This window comes from Myotis nattereri (assembly GCF_964212035.1).
Source record: "Myotis nattereri genome assembly, chromosome: 2".
Taxonomy (NCBI): Eukaryota; Metazoa; Chordata; class Mammalia; order Chiroptera; family Vespertilionidae; genus Myotis; species Myotis nattereri.
In genome coordinates, this window is record NC_138076.1 from 32,204,112 (window position 1) to 32,225,182 (window position 21,071).

The 21,071-nt window shown below is 40.8% G+C and overlaps 1 protein-coding gene across 1 annotated transcript in view; it reads right to left on the reverse strand.

The window, feature by feature from the left end:
* The window catches only part of MYO16 (myosin XVI), a 418,102-nt gene that overhangs the window by 56,194 nt on the left and 340,837 nt on the right, over positions 1 to 21,071 (reverse strand). The window contains exon 31 of the mRNA XM_081084505.1: positions 17,481 to 18,620. Within this exon, the coding sequence (XP_080940631.1) occupies positions 17,481 to 18,620 (1,140 nt within the window). The remainder of the gene's footprint in view (positions 1 to 17,480; positions 18,621 to 21,071) is intronic.

Here is a 21,071-nt window from a genome sequence, read left to right on the forward strand (position 1 = left end):
AGCGGCTGAACCAAAAACTATGCAAAATGTCCCAGGAATCCATGGTGGGGAGGGGATGCAAAAGCCAGATGAGCCTTTGGGGCCTGGGCAGGAGGAGAAAACACTGGATTTTGAAGCACAGACAGAATGTGGAGAGGAGCAGGGAGGGGAGTAAAAAGTGTAAAGCGAGAGAGTCAGGACGGAGCATGCCCAGGAGAGAGAGGAGGCTGGCTCTGCCACAGCTCTGCCCTGAGAAGGGGGAGTTTATGTGGAATCACATGAGTGACCTCCAGGCAGTATTTAGAGTAAGGGCGTGGCATGAAAAAGACTATTTAAAAAAGTTATTAATCTAGCAAAATACTGGTAGCTGGATTAGCCTCAAGGAGAGATTAGACACTGAAAAGCGATGAGAATTCAGACTAGGGCATGGGCAGGACGGGGAAGTCAGGGAGGGGCCAAGTTAAAGATCCTTTTGAGTTGAGGGACAAGGAGTTAAGTCAGGACCAGTCGGGTGCCAGGAGATGAGGATGAGTTTGGAGCTGCTGACTCTGAAATCACATGGGTTAAACTTTGCGGCAGTTATTTGAACAAGAGCAGATATTAGGACAGAAAAGAAAATGTCTAGGAGAGACTTAGGCATCTCCCAACAGGGAGGCTTTCTTCCAGGAAAAGTGACGTTCCTATGAGTAAGGAGGCAGAAGGTGACACATAAGTGATAGTGGATACAAACAGGCAGGTGCAGGCATGAGGCGGGGGCGCGTGGGGCGGCTGGGGGAGTGGCAGAGGCGAAGGGCTTTGCACGGCAGGCAGAGGGAGGCTGACAGTACCAAATGCCACAGAAAGGTCAAGGAGAAGGAGGAAGGAATGAGCAATTGAGTGTTTCTTTAAGAAGAATGCTTTAAAACATTTCTCTCTTAGTTACCTTAACTTGAGATAATTTTAGAGTGTATTTTGGAAACATATAAGCTAGGATCCAGGTTTCAGTCGTGCAGGAGAAAAACAAACTATAGCTGTTTGACTGATTTCAAGCACTGAGAGGGGCCACGCAAGGCATAAAAAATGTGAAAATACATTTTAAACTCATTACTCACGCTGGCTATAATTCATCCTGCAAGTCTATAGGAAAATTCCTCTTCAGAAAGGCTATTGCACGGAGGGAATGTGCTTGTTTTTTCCTCTTTGGCATTAAGGAAAAGTACAAGCGCTGAGAGAGGTGGCTGGCATGGCCCTGCTACTTCTCAAGTTCTCATTTCTAAAATGTGGGCGCCACAGCTACACTGTGCTTACTGCTAGACATAAATGGTGTGCAACTAAATTTGGGTAGGCTCCCTTAGACCCCAAATCAGCATCTAGTTTATGTTAGGCCAAATCTAGTTTGTGATACAATGAACAATCAATGCACTTTAAATCTCTGATTTTTCGAGATCCCGTTATTATTGTACATGGGGGAGAAATACAAATAAGGAATTCAGTATCACTCCTAAGCCCTACCCCCACCCCTGCATTCTGCTATAGCAAAATGAATTAAACCTTTTCTTATACAGGAAAGCATACCCCAAACATCTGGCATATTGCCCCTAGACACTAGGGCCTAGAGAAGGACAAAGGTCAAGTGTAAGGATCCACATAGGCACAGGGCTGATCCTAAAGTCAAATACGAAGTGATTTCACATGCATGCCGGGTTGTGTAACGAGATACACGATGTGAGTAAGGGCTGCATAGTTAAAGGGGAGATGCGTACGTTTATGAAAAGTGCACCCTGTTTTCTGTACAGCACAAATGTAATTGATGGGGTGAATCCACCATTATCATCCCTTTGCTAATAGTTGCAGAAATGTATCCGCAGAGGTCTTCTGGCAACAGAACACGAGGTTCCCATGCATTTTACTCCTGTGACACAGCAGCTTTCTACAATAGTTATATTTCAATGTTGTATTTTTTCTGTTTCTTAACTAATCAGTTCCTATGACACTGTGGCCGTTGGAAAGGGTGGAGGAAACAGAATTGCTCTACATGCTGCTAACCTTAAAAGGCTAGAGCTGGTCCCCAGCATTCCTTCCTCCTTTTTAATAAGCCCTTATGAAATCTCCACTCTTTAGTAGATCGAAATTCCCCCTTGAACTGGTGTCTTAAACACTCTTCCGTGGCAGAAAGTGCCACAAACACTTGCTCTGGCTCAAGTAGGGTAGGATGGAAATGCTTCCCTGTCCCCTCCTCTTAGCTCCTGCCACCCACTTCCCTGCCAAGTCCCAGGAGAGGCTAGAAAACACCAACTGAAGCAGGAAATAGAGTGATATCTTCAACAACATATGCGCTGAGCAGGGGAAGAAGGTATTGATAGTAAAGCTAAAAAATGACTGTCAGTATAAATAAGGGTTTCAGGACCCAAAAATGCATAGAAAATTATGCTGTGCCAATGTTCTTTTAAATTCCACTAATCAGATCCTTTTGTGCCCGTCTATCCTGTCCTTGCCATAATGGAAAAACACCACCACACACCAATTCTTCTCCTTTCCTTGTACTTGTGTAGCTTGCCTTTCCTATAATTAGCTGAATATGTAACACCTAAACAGCAAGCTGGCCTGGCCTGGGGACCCATTCCTCATGTATAATTTCATAGGTCATGTGGTTATTTATATTCCTGTTATTTTTACGTTTCCTAAATGCCAGGGTAACGCAAACCCAGGAGTCCTAGGACGCAAATCCTGCAGGGCAGCATTGTTGGTCTCAGCAGCATTTGCTTTAGGTACACAGTTCCCCTCTACTTGCTCCAGAAAGCAAAGGTGAAGAAAAGAATATGCCTGCTCTTTTATGGGGAGCATTCGGTATTTGAGACACCTGCATGGCGTCAAACAGATGGTAAGCTAGTGACATCTATCATCTGAAAATACCAACACGGGGTAGCCCCATAACACTTCATCCTTTCTTAGATAAACCATCAGTGCTCGCTTTAGAAGAAAAAAGTATGTACTTATTTTCATGAGAATTGCATTGACTCTATTTTGTCTCTTGGTATTTCACCACTTCAATTAATGGACCCCCTCTTGGATTTTTAACAGATTAGTTGCTTTAAGAATAACTACTGGACTCCTTTAAAAAATATGTCATCCACAATTGCTCCAGATCAGGGACATTAGCTGATACTCCAGTTGTAGCATGCCGTTCTAGTGCCTTCTGGCTATCCTCTATCTCCACCACATAAACCTCAGCACAGCTAGAGTTTGGGTTGAATCACTTCTGTGTCATACAAGACAGTAAAGCTCCAATTGTTAGCATGACTTTCACAAATGCAGTTGCAGCAGGTCAGAGAGAACCAGTAAAATCAGCAAAAGTTAAAAAAACAAAAAGCAATGGTGTACATTGAGTCTTTTCAAAATCCTTGTTCAGAACTAATTACAAAATGTACCTACCTAAAATATTTAATAATCAAAGGGCACAGGCCAGGACCCAGCAGAACAGATGGGAGACGTACACCCTATACCTCTTGCCTTGTCAACATTTAACTGAGAAGAAACTGGGCAGGCCTGGGGCCAGGACACCCAGGGTGATGGAGTGGGCGATGGGAACCTTGCAGGGCTTAAGGGAGCAGGCAATTCTAACTGGCATCAAGATATTTCAATATTTTAACAACAGTGTAGTGGCAACCCTGCACCTCTGTAGAAAAACCCCACCTGCCTGCATTGGCTGACTACTAGCCAGCAGCTCTGAGGCCTTACATAATAAATTAAAAATATCTGTGAAGGCTTAAATTCTTGTCAAAATTCTCCTCAAGCCACCTGCACTGTTTCTTTGATAGCTCCTATGAGAGTGCCCTTTACTAGAGGTAGACTGGTTGGCGTGACTAAATCCTTGTGCCTCCAGATCATACGCACATGTGACTGAATGGCCCTTGAGCTATTGCAATGACATATCACAGCGCCGATGTCAGTTACTCAGAAAGGCTGAACAGCTGGGACACTGTAGGGAGGGCTACCCCTGTGTCTCAAGTGGATTCTCATTTCACCACAGGAAGCAACCACCAAATGGCCAGGCAAGTGTTGGGGTTCCCCTTCTCATGGCTCCCACGACTAATCATTTCTCATTCATCACTGCTAAAGTAAATATGTTTATTATATGTGAGTGAATATAGAAAAATCCTTCCCACAGACCCTGGTGTAGTTATTCCAAAACAGACCTTGATTATGTCATCATGCCCTTGAGTGAATCATAGTGCAGGATGGACCACACACTGGCCTCTAGCATGAGGGAGGGGACCTTCTGTCCTGGTGTTTTCTCTCCTGTTGCTTTAGTCTCATTTCCCTCCATCCCTCTATATAAATCCTAGCTTCTGGACCAGTGTTTCAAAGAACATATTTATGGGGTGGAAAAATCAATTCAGATGGTCACCATAAGCATTTGAAAATGAAAGAGAGTAGAAAGAATGGAATAACGGTGCAGCCTTTCCCAAGCATTAAGGGTAAGTAGCCTTTTGTGAATCCCAAATAATATCTTCACGTAAGAACTGTTTCTCGCTGCCTGGATACACTGGGTTTCTCGTGCCTCCCCGCTGTGAGCTGCTTATGAGCAGACCCCACACTTTATTTTAAAAATCCAACAGCTTAGTATCACGCCAGGCACAAAATAGATCCTCAGTGCATTTTTCTGAATAAATGAGTAAATGAATAAAGCTTGTTCTTCTTATTTAATGATTTTTCCAAACCTCTGAAAATGTGAGGCAAATAGCAACCAGTAATACAAAATATTCTTGCCAGTTTAACCATTTTGCCTGAAGTTAATCTCTGAGTTTTTAAGCCCTGAAAAAAAACACACACACACACAAAAACTGCATGTCTTAGGGCTGTGTCAAAGATTGATTTTATTATCTGGAAAGTGGAACATTTTTTTCTAAAATCATTACCGAGGGTTCTTAGGATGTATTCAATCCCCACAGCAATGGAAGTGCTCTCTGATGAGCAACTGGACCCTATCACTGGGTTTCCTAATGATCCTCAGATTAAAAAGACATGTTTATGATCCCTCATCACCATACATAAAGCACAGTGCCTCTGTCCCGTGTCTATCTCAGCCTCTGTAAACTACACTTGATTTCAAGTCTGGGTAAGTGAATGAAAGAGACCCACCCCCCACCACCACATTAGTGAATTTAATGCTAACAATTACAGCTTTAGTGTCTCCTACGACATGTAAGTGATTCAATTAAAATCTCTAGTTGTGCTGTTTTTGTGGTGGAGATGGGGGATGACCAGAAAGCATGAGAACAGCATGTTACAACTACCGCACAAGCAAATGTCCCTAAAATGGAGCAACGTACATTACAGTTTTCTTAAGGAATGCAGTAGTTATTCTTAAAGCAATGTATCTATTAAAAACCCAAGAGGGGCTCTATTATTAGCTATATATGAAAATGGTTAAATACCAAGAGACAAAATAGGACTAACACAATCTTCATAAAAATAAAAAAAATAATAAATATTATTTTCTCTATGGGATCTGCTGCTGGGTATTGGTTCTTTAATTAAGAAAGAATGTGTGAATGGGTAGAAGTGGTATGGGGGCTACCAGACTTTAAATTAGTCATTTGTTCTCCTCTATGTCCCCTCCATCCTTTTCTTAAAGCCAGTATCAGCCCAGCCAGTTGGTAATCTCAGTTGAGAACTGGAATTAAGCAAATAAAACTCCAACCAATGAGTGTGATTTTTAGGAATAATTTAACAGGTGAGAGCTTTGTTTTTTGTTGTTGTTGTGATGATATGGAAATATCTGCACAGTCATAGTTTTCACCCATTTCTTTGCTCCAGTCTTTTCTCTTTCACTTCTTTGTGGTTCATCCATCTCTCCACATCAAAGCATAATAATAAAACAAAAAATCCAAATCAGGGGTATTTGCCTGGGAAATACCCTGATATACCCATTGGGTATATGACAATTCTTTCTTTCTTTCTTTACAATGGACATTTCTTTTGGAAGAGTATGCTTGATCATAACTTCTCAGGTGTTGTGGTACAGTGACTGTTCCACTGTACATCTGTGTAATCTCGGATCCAGCTCCTGCCTGCCATTGTGGAGCCCTGCCTATTACAGAACCTAGTCATCCTTGTGGGAAGCAAAGTGAATGAGATTGTTGTTTATTGTCTCATTACAATTAACATGCACTCTTAAGGTGCAATTCCCAGTAATTGAAAAGGTACAGTGCGTAAATACAAATATTGAAGATTTCCAGGAGAAACCAGAAAAAGAAGTAAAAACCAGAGTAGAAAAAGACACGAGAAGCTTCACATACAGCGATGTTAGGTGACTGTTGTTGGCTCATGGCATGGGTAAAGTAATAATGAATATAGCTAGCTCTCCAGTGGTGCGAAATTTTTCTAGGCTAATCTGAAGATTAATCATCAAAATGATTCAAGGCGCCATAAAGCACCTAAACACCAGTAGGTAATTAAGAAATAGGTTTTTCTTTTTCAGCCCCCTTAAGGAGAGAGAGAACATGGCACCAATCCAGCCGATCTTTAGGAAAACATTCCACACACCATGTCGCTTCTAAGCATTTCTGTACAAAAGGAAGAAAACCCCAGGATATTGTATTATGTGGCAATAATGAGATGCAGATAGTCAGGAAGGTCTTTATTAACTTGCTTAAGGAGAGCTGCCGAGTGGCTGAGAGGATAAAGCATCGGGCTCCTCTTTGGAGCCCCCAGTGGGAGTTTAATTCACAATCCAGTATAGAGACCCAAACTACACAATAGCTGCTTGCTTTAATGGGTTGGTAGTACGAAAAATATTTACTGGCTATGAAAAGTACTCCATTTCTGAAAAGACTATCTCTTTATTTCAGAATTCCAGGTACAATAGATTCTTCTCCTGCTGACAATGCAGTGTAGAACATCCCAGTTGTGATGGCTTCTTTGCCGCATTTGGCTCATCTGGAAAACCATGAACTATTTATGCAAGATACATATCTCTGGTATGACTGGCATGCTGGAGACTGCAGTTTCACAGCCAATATGCTAAGGTAGTTTCCCAAGATAATTCATACTCTTCGAAGGCTAACTTTTTGATTAGGCTGATCTAAATATTTAATTGTCACATCTCTGCTTGGTTTCGCTCCTGGGTTTCAAAGGATAATGAAGCAGCATGGCCTAGTGGAAGTGCCATGGTCATGAGAGGGGCCTGACACTATTTTTTTAATTCAGCCATGTTTCTCCCTATGCCATTATCTACATCTCTGTGTCCATATTCACAGACTTTAAAAAATAGTGAATTTCTGCCTTAATTTTTTGAAAGTTGCTGTAGAGACAGAAGACCAGGGCTTTTTGGAGTGTATGGCTTTCTCACTGCTGACCATCGGTGTGGTTCTTAGCATGGTCTCTGGTACAAGGTGAGGGATCACCACACCTTTCCTTTCTGGTGGTCCTGAGCAGGCATATGATTCCCCGCAAATATGATGGAGGCTTACATCATGCAGAGTTAAATGCTTCCTTAAGGAAAGATGAGCACTTCGCAAGTGAATACAACTTTAGTGTGTGTTTATCAGTAATTGGCCACTCAGTTTCCTGGCAAAACCTTAGAAAAATCAAGAAACCCAATGGTTTTGAAATGGGAGGAATTATGCTGGCCCAGACTTCGTGCTGTCAGCCCTTGGCATTAGAAAGGACACTTTGTGAGACGGGTGAGTAGAAAGAGTTTTGTAAAGAACTGAGGACAGAGAAGGAAAAGGTGGAGAAGCACAAAAAAAAATAACCTCTTAGCTAAAAACTGTGCGTGCATTTCCCTCAGGAACATCTACAACAGAGGAAAAAATAGTTTTATCCCACATCTTTTCCTGGTAATGACTTTCTGTTTGACTTCAGAAGAGAATTACTTTCTGAGACTTGATATCATTTGAAAAAAATTAATCGTGCTTGAAGAATGAGAATAACATGACACAAAGAATCCAGGGTTTGGGAAAAAGGAGACACGGTTGATTCCTGACTCTGGGACTCATTAGTTTCTGTGATTATAGGAAAATCACTTAATCCCTTAAAGTCTCAGATTGCTCATTAGTAAAAGGGGCTCACCTGCTTCACTTGCCTCGCAGAGAGGGAAGGATTTGGGGAGGAAAGAGATGTCAATATGTTTCACCAACAGAAAAGAGTCACTTACAAATACTAGCTGTTAATATTATGAACACACTACCATTAATAAATGTTCCATAGCATTTCTGAGTATATATGAGGTCACATGCTCATACCTAGAATTACCACTATCATTTTGGTTCATTTTCCTCCTCTGGCTTTTTGCACTCTTTATAGCAGAGATCCTATAAGTTAATACTGAATTCCCAGGTGAGGAAGAGAAACAAACAGAGATCATTCAGGGTCTCGTCATGGAGCTCCCAGGCAGAAAGCTTATCCTGCTCTGATTCCATGCAAGGCAAGTAGTGCCTTCTCTTCTCTCTCTTTTTCCCTCAACATTCACAGCTGTATCCTAAAAGGATCATGTACACTGCATCTGCATGTCTTATCCCACTTTGGTTCTTCTGGCTGCCATGTCAATTCTACTTCTGTACTTGGAGAACTCCATCCACTTGTTATTATTCATTGCTCTTCCTGCTCACCTGTCTGCTCAACCAGACTTTCCTAGACTCTCACGGGCCACTGAGGATACCATGTGTACACATCTGATGGGGTTCAGGGGCCACTTGGAGCTCAAACCTGGACTCACTAATAGTTTACGACCTCTGGACTAAAGCCTCTCTCCTCCATTAGAATTTCACTCATTGATGAACACGTCTGTCTCCTACACCGTCTGTGACAGCCAGATTTCTTTCTTGTTTTTTTGGATTCCCAGGAACAGGCCCTGTGTTTACATTAAACGAAGGCTTATTGGGAATTAGCTCTACAAGTTAATGCAAGTCCCATTTACAGGCCCCTGGTTGCACAATTTCCCTGTGTGAATTCCTGGGTATTTATAGGGAGAAGGTGCTATAAATTATGGGAAAATTGTCATAAACATTCAAAACATTCACAAACATTCAAAATCAAAAACTCATTTTAGAAACATCCAATTAATGTGAAAGATAAAGAGCTTTGTGCTCTGAACATAAGTAAATTTGGCTAATGATCACTTTATTAAAATTGAAAGCTTACTTCTAAGTGGAGATAAATGAAATATTGTTTCTATGGGATATTTGGGGAATTAGAACCACTGTATAGTTGCAAGTTCCAAATGTAGATACTCTCTATTACTGCACAGCGATCAAGAACTTGGTGAAAATACCCTTTTCTCCCACACAGATACATTCTCCTTACGTCAAAGGCCAGGTTCATTAACATGACAAGAAAAGAAACTTTAGCACACTCATCCTTGCCCAATTCACTTAGTGATAAATGGGGAACTTGCTTCTCTGGGGATATTAAGCTTGTCTTCCCAAAGGACTTACTCATTTGGAAAATGAGGGGAATTTAGTGTTGATTCAAAATGGTTCCAGAATGCAGAGGAATGCCTTACTTTCACAGGAAGGAGACTTTATGTGAGGCAGGAATGCAGACAGCAACACATCAGTAAACTATGTGCTTGTTCTGTCCACGCCCTTTGTAATTTTCATGAAGCCTCAGGCCACCACCCCCTACATATAAATCACCATGGAGAGAAAAGCTTGCAGGGAGTGAGAAAGATTAACAGCTCTGCACCGCATACAGTGCTAATAGAGCCTGTGTATAAGCTAGAAGCCTACGGGATGTCAAGCTCTGCATCCCATTATGGGATGGCAAGATTTGCATAAGGCAGACCAGTTCCTTATTCTGCAGTCTCATTAGAATGTGTCAGCAATTCAATGAAGACAGTGCAGAAAGTTCTGTCTCAAGCACAGGAGCAGAGAATGGCAATTTACAAACACTTTTCTTGAACAAGCCATAGATTACTGCCCGTAATTCCTTGATATTTCAGTGAGTTTTAAGCATTCTTCTTCTTGATACTAAACAATGAATAAGTAACTGTACTTAATTTGTCAGAGAAACACCTAAACCTCAGAGAATGCTAATTTAAGAGGCAATTGTATGTCTTTGGGAACATTGATCTTCCATACATAAGTCTGTTTAGATGCAATACTTAGAACTCTACACTTTTTGGGTGGTAATAGAAGGGGTAGTCTGCACCAGCAGCCCATGTCTGGGTTTGTGTCTCAAAGCCTATGTGGAACATTTTGCAGGGGAGTGTTGTTTTGGGGAAAAGCTAACCCCGGAGAATTATTTTGTTTCTGTCATGAAAAATTGATGCCATGGCTTCTAGAGGTAGGCTTCTGTCTTGAGCAATAGCATCATGTGTTTTTTTGTTATTGTTTGTTTGTTTTGTGGGATTTTTTTTTTTTTTTTTACCAGAACAAAGCACAGGTTCTGAGGAAAGGGTGACAGTTTATAGAGTGGCAAGGAGTTAGAGAAAGGGTAATGAATTAACTTAGCCCTAGTTGAGTATGAGATGTGTGTGGGCCATTCAAGTGAAGATGAACAGAGGAAGGTAAACAGGTGATCCAGAGTTTGGGGCAGGGCTAGAGATGTGGATTTGGGCATCTTTAGAATAACTATGAAGTTAGGGAAATGGCTGAGAGATGAAAGGCTCACCAAAGATCTCTCTGTACTAAATAGTGACTTAATAAAAAATCTTGTTTTTTTTCTAAAGGACTTCTATACTAAAATATTTATAAGTATTTATTAATAAATTGATCTGTCATTGGGATGTACTTCAAAATAATCCAATAGTGGAGGAGGGAACTGGGAAGAGGAAAGCTAAAATAGGCTTGGCCATGGACAAAATTCGTTAATCTATTCTTTCTACTTTCGTAAATGTTAAAATTTTCCATTTAGCCAACTTTAAAAAGAATTCCTTTTTAAAAAAATGGCCCTACAGAATGATAATAACATATTGTAAAAAAAAAATTGTTTATATAATACTCTGACTTAAAACCTCCATTCTTATTCAAAATGTTTATGCAATAAAATAAAATATTTGAAATTAACAGTAATTTCCACTTAGCTTAAGCAATGCTTAAGTAAAAATGCCAAAGGGCTAAATCTATCAAATATATTTATATGTCAAATTGCTGTTTTTTAACTAAGTTTTTCACTAAGTATTTAATAACCAGCTACTAAATGCAAAGAAACATTAAACATTATTTTTGTTGACATCATTTTAGCTACCTATCTATATCTTATAAACTAAGGATGCACAGTATCAGAGAATAATGAGACTATATATATATATATATATATATATATATATATATATATATATACACATATATATATTCTACAAATCAGATTTTTCCTTAATTCAGCCTGGCTCTCCTCCACTTTCTTCTCCAGATTCCTGAGGTGTGCTGCATTTTTGTCAATGTTCTATCATCTTGATCATTTTCAATGAGTGGAGAATAACGTGTTTGTTTTATTTCATGTTCTAGATACATGCAACCAGACGATGTAATGCCATTTGGAGCAATAGAGCACCCTAGTGGCCTAAGCAAGACAATGAATCTTCCCTTCCACTTCCACTTGAATCAGCTCTCATAATATTTCAGAATGTAACTATTTCTAGGCAACTAGAAATAATTAGCATGACAATATTAGCCATATTATATACGGAAAACATTTTGTGAATATATGGAATAATTGTATCTAGAAAGGAATAGATAATTAAACGTTTAGTCATTCTTAATTTTAAGGGCCAAGTGGCTCCCCTATGATATTCCAAAATTGTATATGTATACCCATGAGCCGTACAGTACATCTTTGGCATATTTGAGTTTGTGGAACAGTTTTCTCCTTCTAAACTGGATGACTCTTAACTTATTGCACCTTAGGTGAGCAAATATGAATTTTAAAACCTTATTCTTGGTTGGTTTTTTTTCCCCTCTACAGTCCAGTCGTAGGCACCCTGTGTACCTAGCTAAGAGAATTGCCACTGGAGACATAATTACTGTGTCCGAGTCTTTCTCTGTCTTTTATGGGCAGGGTGACTTCGAGAAAGTCGATTAATCTCTCTGTGACTTAGTTTTCCCATCTGTAAAATGGAGATAATAGCAGCAGGTATCTTTAGTCTTGTGAGAATTAAACAGGTTATTAAAACAACGCCTGGGGCATAGTGAGCACTACAGTTCCTTGCTGCTCACATCTTTCCTCTCAGGCTGAAGTCATATCTGTCATCTGCACAATCACATTTTGTCTATGGGTGCATCCTGGACTCTTGGGTGTAGTGTGATTCTCTATAGCTCAAATTGAATATCTAAGCATCTATAGAAAATGAACTGTTTTAAGGAACATACTATTTATGAAACATTACATACAAGTTTATGGCGTACTGATGAAGCAGAATTACATACCAAAGGACCTCATTTCTTATACACAACTCATTTTATTTTATGTTTTAACTGGAAATAGCTATAGCAGGATAATAATGAGCAGTTTAATTTCCTCAAGGTCACTTTCCAAAGATGTGAAGGAATTTTGAACTCTTCTTCAAAATTTGCAAAAAAAGATTTCCCTATATCACAACTGTGTAAGAAATGAGCTGTAATTAATTTAGGTGCCTTGAGGGTGAATTAGCCACCCACTGGGTGATTTGGTAAGAAAGCTATTTCAGATGAAAATAAGAATATCTTTAAATATAAAGCAGGTAAAGTAGAAGATTTAAAACCTTAAAGGGAAGAAGTCCCAAGACTACAGTAAGTCATTAATAACAGCCATTCAATTCATTCATAAGAGAATGGATTACTGACTTAGGACCCAATTATGTAAACCTTAATAATCATATAAGCAGCTCCAGTGATTAGCTCCAGCACTGACTTTTTTTTTTCATCTACATCTTATCTTTAGCCCCCTTTACATTCGTAAAAAAAACACCAAAAAAAACCAACACTTATAAACTTATTTCCCACATGAGAGCCCATCAAGAATCACACAGTTCTCAACTGTATAGTTGGAACTCCCGTGATCTGATGTGTGAGGATGACCCAGTCTCACATTGCTAACTTTTCTGTTATTATAGCTACTATGCTGGGACAGGAGCTGCTAATTCATATATTTATGAGAAAGTCCTAAGTGGCTCAAAGAAATCTTTTCAAATTAAAAAAGTGTTTTGTAAAAGCCCACAGTAGAAAAATAGATGTTTTATAATTTTAGAGTTGAACTAACAATGTTGTACCTGAGGTTTTATGTGTGTTCTCAAATACTGGTTAGTGGCCACCATAGGAAAATACAATCAGCAAATTCATGCAGCATGCCCAGAGGCCTCACTGTAATTCTTACGAGACTCTAAATCCTAAACATAGGGCTTTCCAAGTGATGAGGCCTGTCTAGAAATGCATTAACTTCTCTTTCTTAAATAGAGCCAAGAAGAATTTACCCAAGTCCCATCTATAGTAAAATGAGGTTTATGAGGTTTTAATAAACTTTTAGTTCTAAAAGCAAATGCTAATTTGTTTACTTAATGCTTTACTCTTATATTCCACTTTGTTCCCTGGAATGAAACATATGACTTGTGAAATTCAAACATTCTCCTATTTACAAGGACAATTTCATTTATTAATGGCCTATAATTAAGAACAAATTGTTAGCTAAACAAACAATTAGCTTGTCTGAAGAATAAATAGGAAGTAGGTTATTCATTCATTTGCTAAGTGTTCTTAGCCTTGACCTACTTTTCACTTATTCAGATTGCATTCTCAATTTTCTAGAGCTTTTGTAACTAACGTAATTTTCCTAATTAAATAATGAAAGCTAACATTTATGTATTTTCTTTGGGAGAAAGAACAGGCTAATGTACACATAAAATGTTATAACGTAAGTCAAAACTTTACTTCCAATTCTACCACGTGACCCTAAGGAAGGTATTTAGCCTCTTCACCTGGAAGCTTTCCATTTCTGTAAAATAAGGATGTTAATAGTTGCCATCTACCTAAAGCATCATAACTCAAGGGACCTGCTACAATTTCTTTAAAGAAAAGATGCCGTAGCATGGCTCAGTGATTGAGCATGGACCTATGAACCAGGAGGTCATGGTTCATTCCCGATTAGGGCACAAGCCCAGGTTGTAGGCTTGATCCCCAGTGGGGGGCGTGTAGGAGGCAGCCAATCAATGATTCTCTCTCATCATTGATGTTTCTATCTCTCTCTCTCTCCCTTCCTCTCTGAAGTCAATAAAAATATATTTTCAAAAAAAGAAAAGGTGCTGTATATTTATGCAATTCTTCTCCAAAATATGGAACATTGGGAAATATTTTGGATTTCTATAAAAACCTTACAATGATTTTTTGAAAGATAATTAGATTCCCCCCCCCCCCCCGCCCCGCCAAGAGCTCAGATTTATTTTGAAACTTAAAAAAGTATAAGATAGAGAAGTCTACATATTTCTACATTTTATATCTGGGATTTTTTAAAAAATTATCTTTATTGTTGAAAGAATTACAGATGTCCCCTCCTTTTTTTTGTACCCCCATTGACCTCCTCTACCTTTCTCTCACCCCACCCCCAGGCCTTCACCACACTATTGTCTGTGTCCCTGGGTTATGCATATCTACTTATATAAAAACCCTGGGTATAACATCATGTCCCAAAGCTCGACCAACTGGAAGGAAGTCAGTCCTGCAGGGGTTGTCTTGGAAACAACTGCGCCCTACCCCAGCTGTTTACCAGAGGGCAAGGTTTCAGGCAGGAACCCGCCTTCAGAGCAGAGCGTGGAAGTACTGAGTCCTGGGTTGTCTTGTCAAGGGCTGCACCCTCACCGAGCTGTTTCCCAGGAGGCCTGAGGGAAGAACCCACCCTCGGAGTTCCAGGAGCGACCAGAAGCAGTCAGTCCTGGATTGCTAAGGCAGAGGCCACAGCAATGGTAGAACTCTGGATCTGGCCCAACAGGGGGCGTGGCCAGCCTTCAAACCAGACCCTGACAGTAGGGAGGAGGCAGCCCCATTCCTCACAGAATCTGTTGTTGGATAGCTTGCTGTCAGTGGCCTGCCAGCCAGGAACCCCATTCACCTGTACCCCAGATCCTGACAGGAGGGAGGAGGGAGCCCCATTTCTCACAGAATGGACAGGTGGCCAGCTTGCTGTCAGGGGCCTGCCAGCTAGGAATCCTGTTCACCTGCATATCTGTATAAAGTTTTAATACATTATATTAGAGGTCGTGGTGGTACTGTTTTACCCACAGCATCTACAGGAATTGCTGCAAATTTACTTCTTGGTGGAAGCACCTTCCATTCCCAATATAAATTACCGATTCCATTAAACGAAACTTCAATTTCTAGACTCAATATAAAGAGTGAAGCTGCTCAAACTATTAAAAAGGCCCAACTTCTCATTATTGATGAATGCACCATGGCATCCAGTCATGCTATAAACACCATAGACAGATTACTAAGAGAAATTATGAGTCTGAATGTTGTATTTGGTGGGAAAGTTCTCCTCCTTGGAGGGGATTTTCAACAATGTCTCAGTATTGTACCACATGCTATGGGATTGGCCATAGTACAAACGAGTTTAAAATACGACAATGTTTGGGGATGTTTCAGAAAGTTGTCTCTTACAACAAATATGAGATCAGAGGATTCTGCTAATAGTGGATGGTTAGTAAAACTTGGAGATGGCAAACTTGATAGCAGTTTTGGATCTATTATTGAAGCTACCTTTGGAAATACTGTATCTAGATAATATTAAAAATATATCTAAACATGAATTCTTTGTCCAAAAAATGAGCATATTCAAAAATTAAATGATGAAATTTTGGATATACTCGATGGAGATTTTCACACATATTAGAGTGATGATTCCATTGATTCCACAGATGATGCTGAAAAAGAAAATTTTCCCATTGAATTTCTTAATAGTATTACTCCTTTGGGAATGCTGTGTCATAAATTAAAATTGAAAGTAGGTGCAATCATCATGCTATTGAGAAATCTCAATAGTAAATGGGGTCTTTGTAATGGTACCAGATTTATTATCAAAAGATTACGACCTAACATTATCAAAACTGAAGTATTAACAGGATCTGCAGAGGGGGAGGTTGTTCTAATTTCAAGAATTAATTTGTCCGCATCTGACACTGGCCTCCCATTTAAATTGATTCGATGACGGTTTCCCATGATGCTAGCATTTGTGATGACTATTAATAAATCACAAGGTCAAACTCCAGACAGAGTAGGCATATTCCTACCTGAACCCATTTTCGCACGTGGTCAGTTATATGTTGCTTTCTCTAGAGTTTGAAGAGCATGTGTCATTACAGTAAAGTTCTAAATACTTCAGCACCAGGGAAATTAGTCAAGCAATCTGAAAGTGTTTTCACTCTCAATGTGGTGTACAGGGAAATATTAGAATAAGTTTAATCACTTTATTAGTCATTGTTTGCATCACTGTTGTTTTTATATCATGTTTTTGTTTTCATATCATGTTTTTGTTGTTTTTATATCATGCCTCTGTTGTTATATCCTTTTGTTATTATTTATTTATTAATAACTTTATATATTATTTTCATATACATTTTACTAATTTCCTTTCATCTCTCACACTTCTATTATAGAGAAAGGGCAAACAGCAATATTAAAATATCTCTGCTAATTAATTCCCTTTTAATGTGCACGAATTTTATGCACCGGGCTACTAGTATGCAGATAAGTTCCTTGGTTAATGTCCCCACCCCCCTCCGCTTATAGAATCTGCCAAAATGAAACCTTTAGCACATAAAGGCAACTTCATCTGAATTAAGTAGCATGTGGTTACTTACAAGTGATTGGCTTTTTATTTTTTATTTTTTGCTAGTTACATTTTGCTTTTATGAACAAAAAATATATATATATTCAGGCTGCAACATCATGGTATTGAGCACACTTGAGTGGTCTGTCAGTGCAAACCATGCCTTAGGCTGAGACGACACAGATGTAGTAGAACCAAGTTAAGTGTTCCTCAGGTGGAATATGAGCAGAAGAAAGTCATTCATATAAAACAATAGAAATGTGAGCAATATCACATGTAAAACAGTAAGTGAATAGGTAATCATCCCAGAAACCAGGAGTGAAAATGAGACAGACAGCCAAGACAGAAGGATAGACAGGAGTCAACACTGAAATGTAAATCAAATGGGAATTGACAATGTATAATGCTATAAAAATACCAATTCCATGGTCTAAAGAAGTATTGTTAGAGGGGAAAATGATCAGCAGCTAAAACTGAACCTTGCTCTAACACATATGAACTCACAAGAATTTACTGAATCCAGTTTTCATGCTATGTATTTTTATATCATGAGCCTTCATCTGAAAAATAGAAACATCCATACCTGCCTATTTGGCCATATTGGTTGCATAAAATTTCTCTCTGAACGACTACCACAATCACCTCAAGCATTATTTAAATTACATATATATGTACATGTACATCTACATCCCCCAACATCCATCTGTCCATCCATCCACCCACCCATCATCCATCCTTCCATCCATCTCAATGAGCACAAAAGGGAAATGCTTCTATCTGCATACCTTCAGGTTCCCTGATTTTTCTTCCCGCTGCAGACTTCCGAAGGACGCTCCTCCCGGAGTTAAAGAGGCTGGTTAGCTCGTCCAGGGGGCTGCCGAGGGGCCTGGAGTTCGGGGGGCTGTAGGGGACCGGAGACAAGGCGTTGGAGTTGGCCTTCCGATGGTCCACTCTAGCTGCTGCCTTCCCGGGGGAATGCGGAGCCTTGGAGAAAGAGCTGCAGGGACCCGCTGCGGGAGCAGAGTTTGGCTTTTGCTGCACGTTGGGCAGATCCGGGTTTGTGGCTGCTTTCCCCGTGGGCGCCACGCCGGCCTCGGGTGGGAAGGTGAAGTGGCGGTGGGCAGCGGCCGGCGGCGCAGGGGGCGGAGGCGGCGGCGTGGGAGGCGGGGAGACTTTGTGGGACCCGTTGAACACAGGGAGGCCGGGGGACAGGGGCCTGTCACCACCCCCGTTTTGGCTCTTGGAATACTGTGGCGACAGAGGACTGGAGCCTTCCGACTGCACAGGGTACTTGAGGTTGGTTTCCAGGACGGGCAGCTTTTTCACCTCCAGGGGCGTCAAAGGCGATTCATCCGACGCTGGGGAGCAGGTGACAGGGGTCGGGGGGAACACCAGGAGCGGGGGCCGGTGAGGCAGCAGGTTGGGGAAGGGGGCGGGGATGTCGCAGGTGTCTTTGCCGGGCCCTGGTGTCTGGCAGCCAGTGTCTCTCTCCTCCAAGGTGAAGGGGCTGGGGCGCTCACACAGCCACGGGAGTGACACGGCCGCCCAGGCGCCCGCCACCGGAGCGCCCCCGTCCTCTGGGGGCGCGAAGTACTTCATCTCCTCGTACACCGCTTCCCCCTGGTCGGGGCTGCCCGCGTGGCCCACCATCTCGATGTAGACGGGCTCCGGCTCAGGCTCTGTCTCGGCCTCAGAGTGCGCCAGGGGCGCTGGGTGCGCGGGGACCCCCAGCATGGCCCCCAGGGCGCACTGTGGGCCCCCTGCTCTGTGCCGCGCGCCCGGGACGCCCACCGCCCCGGGCCCGGCGCCGGAGATCTCCTCCGAGGAGCCGCTGAGCTTGGTGTGGGGACTTCGCTTTGGCTTCCGAGGAGGAATCTTCTTCATGGTGCTGTAGTCGTCACTGTGCGGTCTGGGCCGGGTGAGCACTGGAGGCAGATGAGCAAAGGATGGGAGGTGTTAGCAAGACTGCAGGGCCAAGCGGGCACAGCACTGGGGCTGGCGGGGCTGCCCTTGCCCACTGCGCTCCTGTGAGTCCCCAAGGATGGAGACAAAGGCCTGCATCCCCACTCTGTCCACCTTCCCCCGCCCCCCTGTGATCCTAGCTCAGCCAACACTTCTCAAGACTCCCAGTAGAAAGGGAGTTTTGGTCTCAGAGCTGGAGGATAACTTCCATCATGAAGGAAGACGTTAGGTGGACCATAAGGGGTCCAGGGATTATCAGCCACCGGCAAGCCGGAAGTTCCCAGGGATACAGCCACTCAGCAGGGGAACACACTTCAAGCAGCTGCTGGAGCCTACCCACGCCTGTGTTTTTAGGGTCTGATAAAGGTGTGACATGAGAACAGGCTGAACTGGTCCCCGGGGCTTTAGAGATGAGAAAATGGAAAGCTAGGGAGAACAAGCAAATTAGCTAGTCGGTGGCGAATGGAAGCTTCTTGTAGGAAATGAGTAAGCTTGATTTAAATGGTATGAAGTGAACAAAACAAAACGCCTACATGCATAAAGAGATTATTATTTTGTTAAAGAACTTTGTTATTAAAATGATGCCAAGGGTGAATTTTACAAAGAATCAGCATATTTGCATCCTTAACAGAAACACATATTTAACAGGTAAATTAAGACTAAGAACTTCTAGCCCTGGCCAGGTAGCTCAGTTGGTTAGAGCAGTCATCACCGATACACCAAGGTTTCAGGCTGATCCTTGGTCAGAGCACATACAAGAATCAACCAATGAAAGGAAAAAGAAATTGAAGTTTCTCTCTCTCTCTCTCTCTCTCTCTCTCTCTCTCTCTATCTCTCTCTCTCTCTCTCCCTTCCTCTCTTTTTTTCTCAAATCAATTATATGTAATTAATTATATATAAAACTATGAACTTCTAAAGTGTAAATTTCTGAAGTTGAAAAAAGGGAAATATTTAGAAAAACAAATCAGCATAATTTTAGTAGCAACTAATTTTAAGAGGCAGAAAAACTATTTAAATATGATTTTAAAACATTTATTGAAATTTAAGTTTAAAAACATTCCAAGATTTATTTTCTAATATAGTTTATTATAAATTATAATACATATTTATTAAATAAACAAAATTTCTCTGAAAACAGATGTTAATTTTAGGAAATTACATTAAGCTCTACTGAAATATCAAAACTCAAAAATCTTAAACTATGTTACTAATTTGGCATTTTACTGTGAGAATTATTGATAGAAACATATCTAACTTTTCTTAGTTCCTGAGTTGTTTAAGGCATGCAGATTTTTCTCTCACCATGACAGCACATATGACATCAGTAAATGTCCCCAGGTTGGAGGAGATAATAAAGTAAAATGGCTGAGATTAAAGGCTTTTCTATGGCTGCGTAGTATTCCATCGTGTAAACGGACCACAGATGTTTTATCCTCTCACCTACTGATGGGCACTTGGGCTGCTTTAACATCTTGGCTACTGTAAATAACACTGCAGTGAACATAAGGTGCATATATTCTTTCAAATTAGTGTTTAAGCTGTCTTTGGATATATTCCCAGAAGTGAAATCGCTGGGTGATAAGGCAGTTCCATTTTTAATTTCTTGAGTTAACTCCATACTACTTTCCACAGTGGCTGCACCAATCTGCATTCACACAACAATGCACAAGAGTTCTCTTTTCTCCAAATCCTCACCAATGCTTCTTGGTTGTTGATTTACTGACAGATATGGGGTGATATATCATTGTGGTTTTAATTTTCATTTCTTTGATGAACATCTTTTCATGTCTATTGGCTATCTGTATGTCCTTTTTGGAGAAGTGTCTATTCAGGTTTTTTGCCCATTTTTAAATTTGTTTTTTTTGTGTGTGTGTTGACTTTTATAAGGCTTTAGTAAATTTTGAGTATTAACCCCTGGGGAAAGCAGTATGGAGTTACCTCAAAAAATTAAAAATGAAACTGCCTTATGATCCAGCGCTTCCACTTCTGGGAATTTATTCAAAGAAACCCGAAACACTAATTCAAAAGAACATATGTACCTCTAAGTTCATTGAAGTGTTATTTACAATAGCCAAGATTTGGAAGCAGCCCAAGTGTCCAACAGTAGATGAGTGGATAAAAAAAGCTGTGATACATTTACAAAAAAAATACTCCTTGGCCATAAAAATGAGGGGAATCTTCTTTTTGCAACAGCATGGATGGAGAGCTGAAAGGTATTATGCTAAGTGACAGAAGCCAGCCAGAGAAAGACAAGTACCATTATGATTTCACCTATATGTGGAATCTAATGAACAAAATAAACTAACAAAAAAATAGAAACAGACTCAGAGAATCAGATAATAAATAGACTGATAGCTGTCAAAGGGAAGGGAAGTCTGAGGCCTGGGTGGAAAAGGTGAAGGGATTAAGCAAAA